Here is a 12,197-nt window from a genome sequence, read left to right as displayed (position 1 = left end):
CTGCGATGCATGCATATCAATATGTATTCCTTTATGTTGCTACATAGTAGTCAGTGGTGTGGATGTACCATTGCTTATATGACCATTTATCTGTTGAAGACATTTGGATTATTTCCAGTTTTTGCCTATTATAAATAAAGCTGCTCTGAAACTCTGTACACAAGTTTTGTATGAACATCATTTTCATTCTTTGAGGTTAATGCCTGAGTACAGCTGTTGGGTTATATGGTAAGTTTTATAAGAAACTTCCAAGTGATTTTCCATTTTATATTCCCACCAGCAATGTTTGAATTATCCCGTTTCTCTGCATCCAAAACAGCATCTGGTATTATCATGATGTTTTGTTTGAGCTATTCTGATGCATATATACTATTTTGCTGTAGTTTTATTTTTTTTTTTTTTTTTTTTTTTTTTTTTTTGCTGTAGTTTTAATTTGTATATTACTAATGGCTGATAATGTTAAATGCTCTCCACGTACTTATTTGCCATCTATATATCCTTTCTCTTTCTGCTGAAGAATCCATTTTCTTTTTCTTTTTAAAGATTTTATTGATTTGAGAGAGAGAGAGAGAGAATGAGCAAGGGGAGGGGCAGAGGAGAGGGAGAGAGAGAATCTCCCTGCTGAGTGTGGAGACTGATGTGGGGCTTGATCTCATGACCCTGAGACCATGACCTGAGCTAAAACAGAGTCAGTCACCTAACTAACTGAGCCACCCAGGCACCCCTGCAACACTCATTTTCTAATTGGATTTTTTCTGTTGAGTTTTGAGAGCTTGTTGTCTATTCTAGATCTAACCCTTTGTTAGTTATGTGGCTTGCAAAAATTTTCTTCAAGTCTGTACCTGGGGACGCCTGGGTGACTTAGCGGTTTGAGCGTCTGCCTTTGACTCAGGGCCTGATCCTGGGGTCTGGGATCCAATCCCACAACGGGCTCCCTGCAGGGAGCCTACTTCTCCCTCTCCCTGTGTCTCTGCCTCTCTCTCTCTCTGTCTCTCATGAATAAATAAATAAAATCTTTTAAAAAATCTGTTCATTGTATTTCATCTTAACAAAGGACTAACCCATAGTTTTTTATGAAGTCCAATTTATTAATTTTTCTTTTATGGGTCATGATTCTATTGTTAACACTAGAAACTCTTAACCTAGTCCTTGGTTCTCCAATTTTTTCTTTTTTTAAGATTTTATTTATTTATTCATGAGAGACACAGAGAGAGAGAGGCAGAGGAAAAAGCAGGGTCCCTGCAGAAAGCCTGATATGGGACTTGATCCCAGGACCCTGGGATCACGACCTGAGCTAAAGGCAGATGCTCAACCACTGAGCCACCCAGGTGCCCCTTTTTTCTCTTTTTTAATAAATTTTTTGTAATTTCACATTTTACATTTGTCTATGATTCATTTTCAATAATTTTTCATATAAGGTATGAGGTTTACATTAAGTTTTTTTTTTTTCCAGTTGTATTGACAGCTATTGTTGAAAAGGTTGAATTCCTCTGTTAAAGTGTTTTGGCATCTTTGTCAACAACTGGCTGGCCATATTTGTATAGGTCTATTCCTGGGTTCTCTATTTTGTTCTATTGGTCTATGTATCTGTTCCTCTGCCTATATCACAGTTTTGATTACTGTTGCTGTATACTAAGTCCTAACACTGGGAATAGTGATTCCTCCTACTTTCTCTCTTAAATTGTTTTAGCTATTCTAGATATTTTGCCTTTCAATAATAATAATCTTGCCCATGTCTACAAAAGCAGTACTGGGATTTTGATAAGCATTTCGTTCAATTTGGAAATAATTGACATCTTTACCATGTTGAGCATTCCAATTCATGAACCTGATATGTCTCTCCATTTGTTTAGGCTTTCTTTGATTTATTTCATCAATATTTCATAATTTTCAGCATAAAAATCCTGTATATATTTTGGTAGATTTATACTTAAGTATTTTCTTTGGAACAATTATAAATGGTATTATTTTAAAAAAAGATTTTATTTATTTATTTGAGAGAGATAGAGAGAGAAGGAGAACATAAGCAAAGGGAGGGGAGGAGCAGAGGGAGAGGGAGAAGCAGGATCCCCACTGAGCAGGGAGTCTGACATAGAGCTCTATCCCAAGACCTTGGGACCATGACCTGAGTGGAAGGCAGATACTTAACCAACTGAGCCCCCCAGGCATCCCATGTTATTGTGTTTTAAATTTGTTTTCACATTATTGTTTTTAGTATAAAAATGTAATTCATCTTTGTTTGTTGATTTTATGTCATGCAATCTTGTTGAACTCACTAATTAGTTACAGGACCTTGTCTGTAGGTTCCTTTTAAAAAAAAAAACATAGATGATTATGTCATCTACATATATGGATAGTTTTATTTTTTTCCTCTCAATTTGTGTGCCTTTAATTTCTTTTTGTTGTCATATTGCATTGGCTAGAACTTCCTGTACTATACTGGATAACAGGTGAGAGTGGACATCCTTGCCCATGTTGCTAATCTTGGGGAGAAAACATTCAGTTTTCACCATTAAATATGATGTCAGCTGCAGGTTTTTTATAAATGCTCTTTATCAAGTTAAGAAAACTCTTCTGACTGTCATTTGCGGAAACTTTTTGTTATGAAAGAGTACTGAATACTGTCAAATAACTTTTCTGTGTCAATTGATACACCATATACTTCTTTTTCTTCTTTATCCTATTTCATTAAATGATTTTAAAATATTGAACCAACCTTTCATATGTGAATTATTCCCTGTTGGTCATATATAAATCCTCTTATACATTGCTGGGTTCAATTTGTTATTATTTTGTTTAGGATTTTTGCATCTAATTCCATGGGGTATACTGGTCTTTTGTTTTCTTTCTTATGTCCATTCTTTCTTTCAGACTGAATTGGTTTGGGTTTTGTGTCAGGGTACTCCTGGCCTCGCAAAATGAGTTTGGAACTATTCCTCCCTCCCCTATTTTCTGAAAGAGATTCTGTAAGGTTGATGTTAGCTCTCCTTTAAATGTTCTGAATGGTCTTTTTATTGGTAATTGATGCTCTGTTCATATTCTCTCTCGTGGTTTGAACATAAGTAATCCATAACACTTTAACTTAAAAATAGGAATAAAAACTTGCCCATTTTATCTTATATGAGATTTCTGTAGGATATGTGTGGATACAATCCAATTCCCTGTCTTTCCATTCTCAGTTGCAGTGAGGTCAATGCTAGATATGGTCAATCACTCAACTGACCTTGGCTAGCCTGATCTTATGCACTAAAAATGCTCAGGTAAAGTTTAACTACAGGCAAAAAATAAGTCAAGAAGTGCATTTAGAAACCTGATAAACATTTTCTGCTGTTTATTCTTGCCACATTGCTGAATAGCATTTACTGTCGCACAATGATAGTGAGCATTAGAGTTCACCTACCATTAGTGAATAAAAAGCAGGAGAGACACTGTCCTTTCCTTCTGTTTTCTCACCTGGGAGTATAGGAATGAGAAGGATGAACTCAAATGCTCATACATTTTCATATCATATATAAGCTTATCTATTTTATATGAGCTTATTGATCTGTCTTCTTAGACATTATCTAAAGTTCCATGTCTTACAAATAAGGACATTGAGGCTTAGCAGAATGATATATTTAAAAACAGAATTTTAAAATCCAATTCTATTGGTTTATATGAGCAATAGATTCTATTCCCTAGCTCTTCCCTAAGGAAAAAAAATTAGTTTGCTTTATTTTATTTCTTATTTACACGGTTCCAGAGTGTGTTGGGAGATGTAAGCAGAATGATCAAGACACTGATGACTATTATTAGTAGTAATGTTAAAACTACAAGTTGTTATGAATGGTAAACCAATTTCAGAGTAACTTTGTTTCCTCGTCTGTTTTGCAGGAGAGCCATGGATTACTACAGAAAATATGCAGTTGTCATTCTGGCCGCATTGTCTGTGTTTCTGCATATTCTCCATTCCTTTCCTGATGGAGAGTTTACAATGCAGGGTATGTGACCAAACGGATTTGCAGTAATAAGAAAAACACACATTCCTAGATGTACATCAATAACTCCATTAAGTACATTTCCACCTCCTTTCAAATGTGATAAATCTTTGCTGCTGGCTACATATCCAAGATCTTTTGGATTGTACACATAAAGTTAAATTAGGTTCAGAAAATGTATAGTGAAAATTAATCTAATATGTCCATTTAAATAGCAGCATGTACATATTCATCTGAAATAGATTCCTTATTATTCTTTATCTGAGTTTTACAAGCCGAAAATGCTCCTTATTCAGTTAGCCTAGTTTTTTTTTTTTACATTTCTCCCAGAAGTTTTGCTTTTGTAGATGAATTCACATCAGATAACAAGTGAGAAAAACAAAACCATTTTATGCAGTACATTTGTTTCACTGTATTGTTTGAAAAATCTCATATAGTCGCTGATATAATTCCATCTGTTATGAAACTGTGAGCTACTATTAGTTATGATTTTTCTTAGAGAAGTGGTAATATTTCAATTCCAGTTCTTATGTGTAGTTGCTCCATCTAATATCAGGCTCTCCACTCAGCAAGCTTTCTTAATTCTGACATATTTTTCTCTGTCAATATTTGGAGTTTCCATGGGGGAAAAAACAATAGCAGAATCTAAAGGGGAAAATATTTTGCCTCTGGGCAAAATCTTCCTTTCAGATGAGCATGGTGCTTTCATCTGTCAAGTTTTGTGCTCTCTATAGGCATGCTATTAGCGTTGGGATACAGAATCCATGGTTGAAGAGACAGAAACTACTACTTTTTTTTATATATATATTTGTGAGAAACTACTATTCTTGAGATCTCCCATGCATATTGACAAAAATTGTTTCCCATGAAGATAAATATAATCAGTACAAATAATACTATGTATGAAAATTAAGAGATAGCCAAAAAGTGTTTATTATTTTCCTTCTATTTTTAATGGAAAAATAAATTCACCATCTCATAATAAGGGAAAATTGAATTTCCTTTTTTATTATTATTTTTCAATTTAAAAGAATAAATTCTGTGCACAATGTTGGGCTCAAACTTAGGATTCCAAAATCAAGAGTCACATGCTCCACTATTTGAGCCAGCCAGGTGCTCCTGTTTCTTTTTGAATCATTCTTGGATTATTTTACTCTTTGCCTTTTTTGGTGATAGGTTGCCCAGAATGCAAGCTAAAGGAAAACAAATACTTCTCCAAGTTGGGTGCCCCAATTTATCAATGCATGGGCTGCTGCTTCTCCAGAGCATATCCCACTCCAGCAAGGTCCAAGAAGACAATGTTGGTCCCAAAGAACATCACCTCAGAAGCCACATGCTGTGTGGCCAAAGCTTTTACCAAGGTGAGAACTTAAAGGGTCCCAGAAGTTTTCTAACAGTCTAACCTGAGAAATGTCCCCAGAGCACATGCATGAGGTTTAATGTCAGAGGTGTCTAATGACCCATCCTTGGCTTGGGATTTGTACAGAGATTTGTCCCCTTACATCAAAAGTAACCTTGTGGAGACAGGCTGGATTTATTCAGAATGAAAGGAATAGCTGTGGAGGTGATGAGGGGTAGGTTGGAAGAGAGTATAGCATACACACACACACACACACACACAGAGTGCAAACCTAATCTTTTAGAGTGAAATATTAGCTGAAATGGAGAATGTGTAAAAGTAGCTAGCATCTATTTAGTCCAGCTGGCTACTGACAATTTTATTTAACATTTTCAATTTTGTCTATCCATCAATCCATCCAACCATTCATTTTTTTTCCCCTTCCCTTTTAGGCCACAGTGATGGGAAATGCCAAAGTGGAGAATCACACGGAGTGCCACTGCAGTACTTGTTATTATCACAAATCTTAAATATTTTGCAAAGAGCACGTTGATGATTGCTGATTTCCTGGAATGAAAATTAATTTTTTCAGTGTTTATGGCCTTGTGAGATAAAACCCTCTTTTCTCTTACTATGTTCTTTTTGGCATGCTTCAAGGATGTACTGCAGCTTTATTGCTTTTCTCTTTATCCCACAGTATAATCAGAAGTCTAGTTCTTTTCAATTGGCGTGAAATACAGCATTTAGTGTGACCATAAAAGCTGGTTCCTCTGGAAATAAACCCTTTTAAATCATCATTCTATCATTGGATTCTAATTTTTTCTTAAGAGTTTTAAGCCAGTTACTTTTGATAAGGTTAATTGAAGGAACCAGTGGGTAAGCTGGGTCCCATGCACTCAGTGATCCCACACTGGAGAACCTTGATCCCACCAAGCCTTCCAGAGAAAGCTGTGCATCCTTTAGCCAGTGGGATAGCTATAAAACATCTGTTGGGGTGAGGAAAGAAAACATAAAAACTTCCACTGCTATTCATTTTTATATCACCCCTTTGATGACTTTTATGAAAGTACATAATATTAGTATTGTAAGAAGTGTATGCAATTTCTAAATAAATAGTTATGCATATATTGAGGATGTTTGGTCAGACATTTTTTACTGGTAGAAGTAGGCAGAATCAGGGGAAAAAAAAGAGAATACTGCTGTAAGTTTTGAGCAAGACAAAATCCTTCCCAGCCTGAAGTTTTTATCCACTTAGCTTATACCTGTCCAAAAAAAGAGTACATTATATTGGTCCCTGGCTACTAAGTTATGATTGAATGGTGGCTAAGGAAAGGGTATTATTGTCCTCAACTGAAATTGGTCATTGCTTTGAATATTCTAGATACATTGACTCTTATATTCCTCATTCAAGCCTGGAAGGGAATGAATAAATGATGAGCTAAGTGCTCACTGAGCTCTCACTGTGGGCTAGGTGAGGTGCCAAGCTTTTTACTTTAGTAAAATTTTATGTAGTTATATCCAAATGCTTAAGAGCAATGCCACATTTATTGAGTATTTATACTTAAAAAACAGAGATAGCCCTTCCTCTGAAGATCATGCTTTTATACATAAAATTATATTAGCTATGGAAGAGATCAAAGTCACTCAAAAATTCTACTCCTAAAGGAGCCTGAAATTAAAAAAAAATCACACTGGTCACAGATAAGGTTTTCAAAAAAACGTCAGTTATCATCAATTTGTCAAGATTCCATTTCTAAGTGAAAAGTTGGTTCCTAACACATTGGTAAACACATCAGGTGTCAGGATGAAAAATTACGATGAATGCATGTACTTTTTAAGAAAAACACAACATATTAATTCATTTGCTCATTCATTCATTTTTTATACATTTATTTAGTGTCTTGTAAGTGTTGGCACATTGTTACATTATGGGGATTCAGAGATATCAGGATTCTCTGAAAGATAAGATTGAGAAAATATAATGTAGCTTGATTTGAGAGACAGTGGTGCCAATCATTAGTACATCCAGATATTTAGTAGATATTCATTGAGAATCTACTATGTGTCAGGTCTGGAGAGCTCATGAGAGGATTCAGCAGGAGAGGAAAGCTACTGATATGCCCTAGACCAGAGTGCCCTTGTCCATCTGGGATCATCTAACTGACAGAGGGAAAGGGGAAATCCCCCATGGTCATTCAGATTAGTCAAATCAATCCTGGAGAGCACTGGGATGAAATGTCTTGGCCATATTGACCTCCCATCAGGGCATGTGCCAGGCATGGTGCTGTTTCTGGCAAGGTGAAGATGAATAAGATCTAGACCTTACTATGAAACAATCCACAGTCCAGTGGGGCAAGAGAGACCTAAATAAATAATTACAATCTAGTGGGATACATGCTATGAGAGAGGTGTGGGACTTTGGTCCCCCAAAACAGGAAATGGTTAGCTCAGCCTTGTAGCATTTGTCATGGACAGCTTCACAGGGCAGGGGGTACTTAAGTTGGATCTAGAAGTTAAGTAGAAAGAAGGGGGATGGGGTCAGTCTAATTTGAGGAAAACAGAGTAAGTAAACATCCTGAGATGGGAACCAGTATGATGATCACAGAATTGTAAGAAGTTCAGTGTGACTGGGTTGCAGGGAGATGGATAAAGAGCCAGAGCTGCACAGAAAAATGGACATCTGTCAAGAAGGTCCTTGTATAACGTGCAAAGAAATGTGCATTCCAGCTAGGATAGTAGCTTTTCAAACTAGAGAGCCTGGGGTTCCTGAAGCTACAGGATAAACATGCCCCTTTCTACAGGATCAATTTTGCTTGAAGATTTGTGGAAATGTTACTTTAATTTTAAAACAAAGACTGATACATTATAGAATAGAATGCAAAATTGCAAGAATCAGATTTTAAAAAAGAATATTTTTGCTGAAGGTGGGCCTTCCAGATCCTGCTCTTCTGACCCCTCCCAAACCTGCTGGGAGCGCCTTCACTTTTCTTGCCTTAGGAGTACTTAAATGGAGGAGCTATTATTGTAGAATTAACGTGGTCAGCTTTGTACTCTGGAAAAATCATTCTGGCAGCAAGCAAAGGGTGATTCAAAAAAGTGAGAGACTGGACACAGGATCATGAGTTGGGGTCTTTGCAATTGTCTTGGCAAGAGATAGTGCTAGTCTACTAGCAGTGAGGTGAGGGTTTGAGAGAGAGACAGATTTGGGAGGAATTAGGAGGAAATGAAGAGGTAATTGTGAGTGTGGCTCCTGTTTTTTTTCGTGGCTGGTGGACAATTGTGTCAATAACTAGGAAATGGAAAAAGTTGGTATGGCAGCAGAGTGGGGAGATGACATTCACTTTAGGGCCTGTTGAGTTGAGGTGTCTAAGGAGTACCGTGTGAACATGTTTGATAGGCAGCGTGTACAGTGATATGAAGCGCAGAAAAGGACTTCAGCCTGTAGGAATCATCAGGGTGGGTGGTGCCAAAAGCACAGGGGTGGCTAGGATTGCTCGGGAGAGCTTGGAGATGTGGCAAAGAGAAGATGCTGGACTACCAAGGATAGATTCTGGGCCAGCCCAGCTGAAAAAATTATTATTATGTTCTGTGGAATAGTCAATTAGGAAGCCCTGATATGAGCCCTCTAGAGAACAACAGATGACAATCTAAAATATGTAAGCAGTGAGGAAGAAGAGAGGCAGGCGTGGAGGCTGGACATTTTATTTCAAGCCAATCTGTGAAAAATTCCTAAAAGAAAGAGGTAAAATGAGCATGTGTTTGAGGGATTATTCCACCAAAAAATTCTCTACCATTTATCTCATCCAGAGAGTTGCCTGAAATTCTCCCATTTGAGATTCCTTCCTATCCCAGGTACCTTCTTTCTACATGACGACACATATGACTGAGGCGACACAGTTGACCATTAACACCACAAGATACATTAACCAGACCACTAGGTATTGTCTGCACGGATCCTGGATCCTGGTCACTAGGGAGAGAGGTGCCAGGCAAAATGATAAAAGGATAAAACAAAGATGCAAGACTTCTACTTTGTAGTTGTGTCAAGAATTAACCATGAGCAGAAACTCCTAAGTGATTACAGGAATGTCACTGATGATGAGGGCTCTAGGAGGTCAGGGAATAGGGATGGCTCCTGTGCATCAGTCAGTCTCCTGAGAGTGTGAGGAACGGGCAGGAGAAGATGAGAGGAAAGAGACACTGGGAAGGGAAGAGAAAGAAGAATGAGGGAGTAGAAAAAGTTGGGGCACAAAAAATGTGTGAGAGCTATGGAGGAGAGACAAGAAGGGGTGCTGGAGGAGTCTACAGCCTCTGAGGTGGCTGACTTGGATTAAGCAGAAAGAAAAAAGCTATGGTTCTACACACTGCCATCTCTTCCTTCACCACCACTAGAATCCAAGTAATCACCCAAAGTCAAGACCTCTAGCCTCTATGGAGCCTTTGTACAAATGGATGAAATGTGCTCTCTGGGCAAGCAGAGCACCTTAAGTTAATGGCTTCATAACAAAATACGCAGAAAAGTGGATATCAATCAGTCCTTAACCCTTTTGTGTAGTCCACACACTGTGCAACTGTACATGGCAGCCATAGCCATGATCTCTTTATCCTGATATGACCGTGGGGAGATAATGTCTCAAATTGATGAGAATCTTAGTTGATGTCTGAGATTCAAATGTTGATTCCTAATTATTCTTATAGCGCTGGGAGGCTTCTGGAGAAAATATCCACCCAAATAGTTTGGTTTTGCTTTTACTAGCTATGGGGAAACTAGAAGAGCAGCCCATAATCTGGTCCAACAGGAAGGTAAAACCAAAGAATCCACGTGTAAATGACCATGAAGCTGACATGAAGAAGTTGGTTAGGACCACAAACCTCAAGAGGTCCAGAGAGGTCCCTTTACTTAATAAAAAGTTAATCGATGTCAAACCACCTGTCACTAGTACAGCACTTTTACTTTCTCAGAGCTTTCTGTGCCTAATGCTGGTGAGTCTGACTCAGCCCCTTGTGGACTGCCAGTCAGGGCAGGTGGTACTATCTCCATCGGAAAATTGAGTAAATGGAGCCACAGTGAACTCTAGTTGTCCAGGGACTGAGTATGTGTGGGATCGTGGGTCTCCCCATGCTCAGTTTTTTGCTGCTTCTTCAAATTCCAATTTTCTCTCAAGGTGTGAAGTGTTTGCTTTAACTGCAAAGAACCTATATTTCCCTGGATAGGAGAACCCTCTTTGAGATTTGCCCAGGGTGAAAAACCATCATATTAAAAGAAATGAAGTCTGAATTATGAATTGTCCACTGATGTTTTGTCTGGAAGCTGGAACTTCAGTTTTACCTTTATGGCATTTTTTTTTTAATTCATTCAACATCTCCTTCAGATACTTTCCTTTTGAACTTAATTAGGAGAAACACAAAGAGATTTCTCTGTTCTGAAACCCAAGTAGGATTTCCATATTCTATTCAAAACTGTGTAGCATATGGAATTGTAAATATTAAATGCTGTTTTCACAAAGAACTGAAGCCAAGTCTGAATTTGCTTGAAGCAAAGAGAGAAGTTAATTATTGCATCAAACTTCAAAATGGGAGACATAAAAAGGAAATAACGGCTGGATGTTTTTTTAATGAATTCCCCTTCTGAACACCAGAGAAGCCCATGCTCTGAAAAGTACTTGCCCGTTGAACCTGACTTTCAGAGCTCACTCATCTGAAGGGCTTACAAGCTGAGGGTTTGGGAGGAGAATGAGGGAAATGGGGGTTAGGGAGGAGTCTATGAAGAAGCAGTCAGGGTGGTTGGCACATAATTGAAAGTTGGTAAGAGGGATCCCTGGGTGGTGCAGTGGTTTGGCGCCTGCCTTTGGCCCAGGGCGCGATCCCGGAGACCCAGGATCGAATCCCACGTCGGGCTCCCGGTGCATGGAGCCTGCTTCTCCCTCTGCCTGTGTCTCTGCCCCTCTCTCTCTCTCTCTCTGTGACTATCATAAATAAATAAATAAATAAATAAATAAATAAATAAATAAAGAAAGAAAGAAAGAAAGAAAGAAAGTTGGTAAGAATGTTTCCAGTGAAGATATTCTGCTGTTTTAAAGCCATTATCCATGAATGAAATGTTTGCAGAAAAGTAGGATGGGGGACGCCTGGGTGGCTCAGCGGTTGAGCGTCTGCCTTTTGGCTCAGGGCATGATCCCAGAGTCCTGGTGTCCCACATCGGGCTCCTTGTTGGCAGCCTGCTTCTCCTCCCTTTGCCTATATCTCTGCCTCTCTCTGTCTCTCATGAGTAAGAAAATAAAACCTTAAAAAAAATCCTTCCCTCTTTAAAAAAAAAGGATAGGAAAGCTGGAAACAACAGAAAACTATATCACTTTTCTCCAAATGCTCTTGATCAGAAAGTGTTTGACTTATAGTCACTTATTCAGTTGTAAATTGTCTCTAACAGTAATTGATTCTCAAGTAAGTTGACAGCAAGTAGAATTTCAGCATGTACAAATTTCCTTCCACATACCTTTTTCTCAATTGCAGTTCATATTGGGGATAATTAGAACAAGGCAGCATAAAGGCTAGGCCTAGGGAACAGAGGGGAACTGGGAGGTAAAGCAGAAGTAGTGGTTTTGCCCAAGGTGGTTTCAGAGGCATGAAAGAAGAGGAAGAAAGGAAACCTGGGTTTGACCTAGAAATGCACCTGATGCTTTGTGAAGATGGAGGAAGTGGGATGATGGGCATGTGGATATGAGAATTTTTTAAAAAATATTTTATTTATTTATTTGGGAGAGAGGGAGAGAGAGAGAGAGAGAGAGAGAGAGAGAGAGAGAGAACAAGTGGGAGGAGGTGCAGAGGGAGAGTGAGAAGTAGACTCCCTGCTGGGCAGGGACCCTGAGGCCAGGCTTGATCCC

General features: G+C 38.4%; 1 protein-coding gene across 1 annotated transcript; it reads left to right on the top strand.

Annotated features, from left to right (window-relative positions):
* Nucleotides 1-3,880: 3,880 nt before the first annotated feature.
* On the top strand, nucleotides 3,881-5,941 carry CGA (glycoprotein hormones, alpha polypeptide). Its single transcript, NM_001002988.1, is given in 3 exon segments — nucleotides 3,881-3,980; nucleotides 5,154-5,338; nucleotides 5,769-5,941. Coding segments are annotated over 3 exon segments (363 nt in total). The 3' UTR covers nucleotides 5,847-5,941.
* Nucleotides 5,942-12,197: the final 6,256 nt, after the last annotated feature.

The sequence above is a fragment of the Canis lupus genome, chromosome 12 (genome assembly GCF_011100685.1).
Source record: "Canis lupus familiaris isolate Mischka breed German Shepherd chromosome 12, alternate assembly UU_Cfam_GSD_1.0, whole genome shotgun sequence".
NCBI classification, from domain to species: Eukaryota; Metazoa; Chordata; class Mammalia; order Carnivora; family Canidae; genus Canis; species Canis lupus.
The sequence above is the reverse complement of the archived record's forward strand: the minus strand, read 5'-3'. Positions and strand labels throughout refer to the sequence as shown.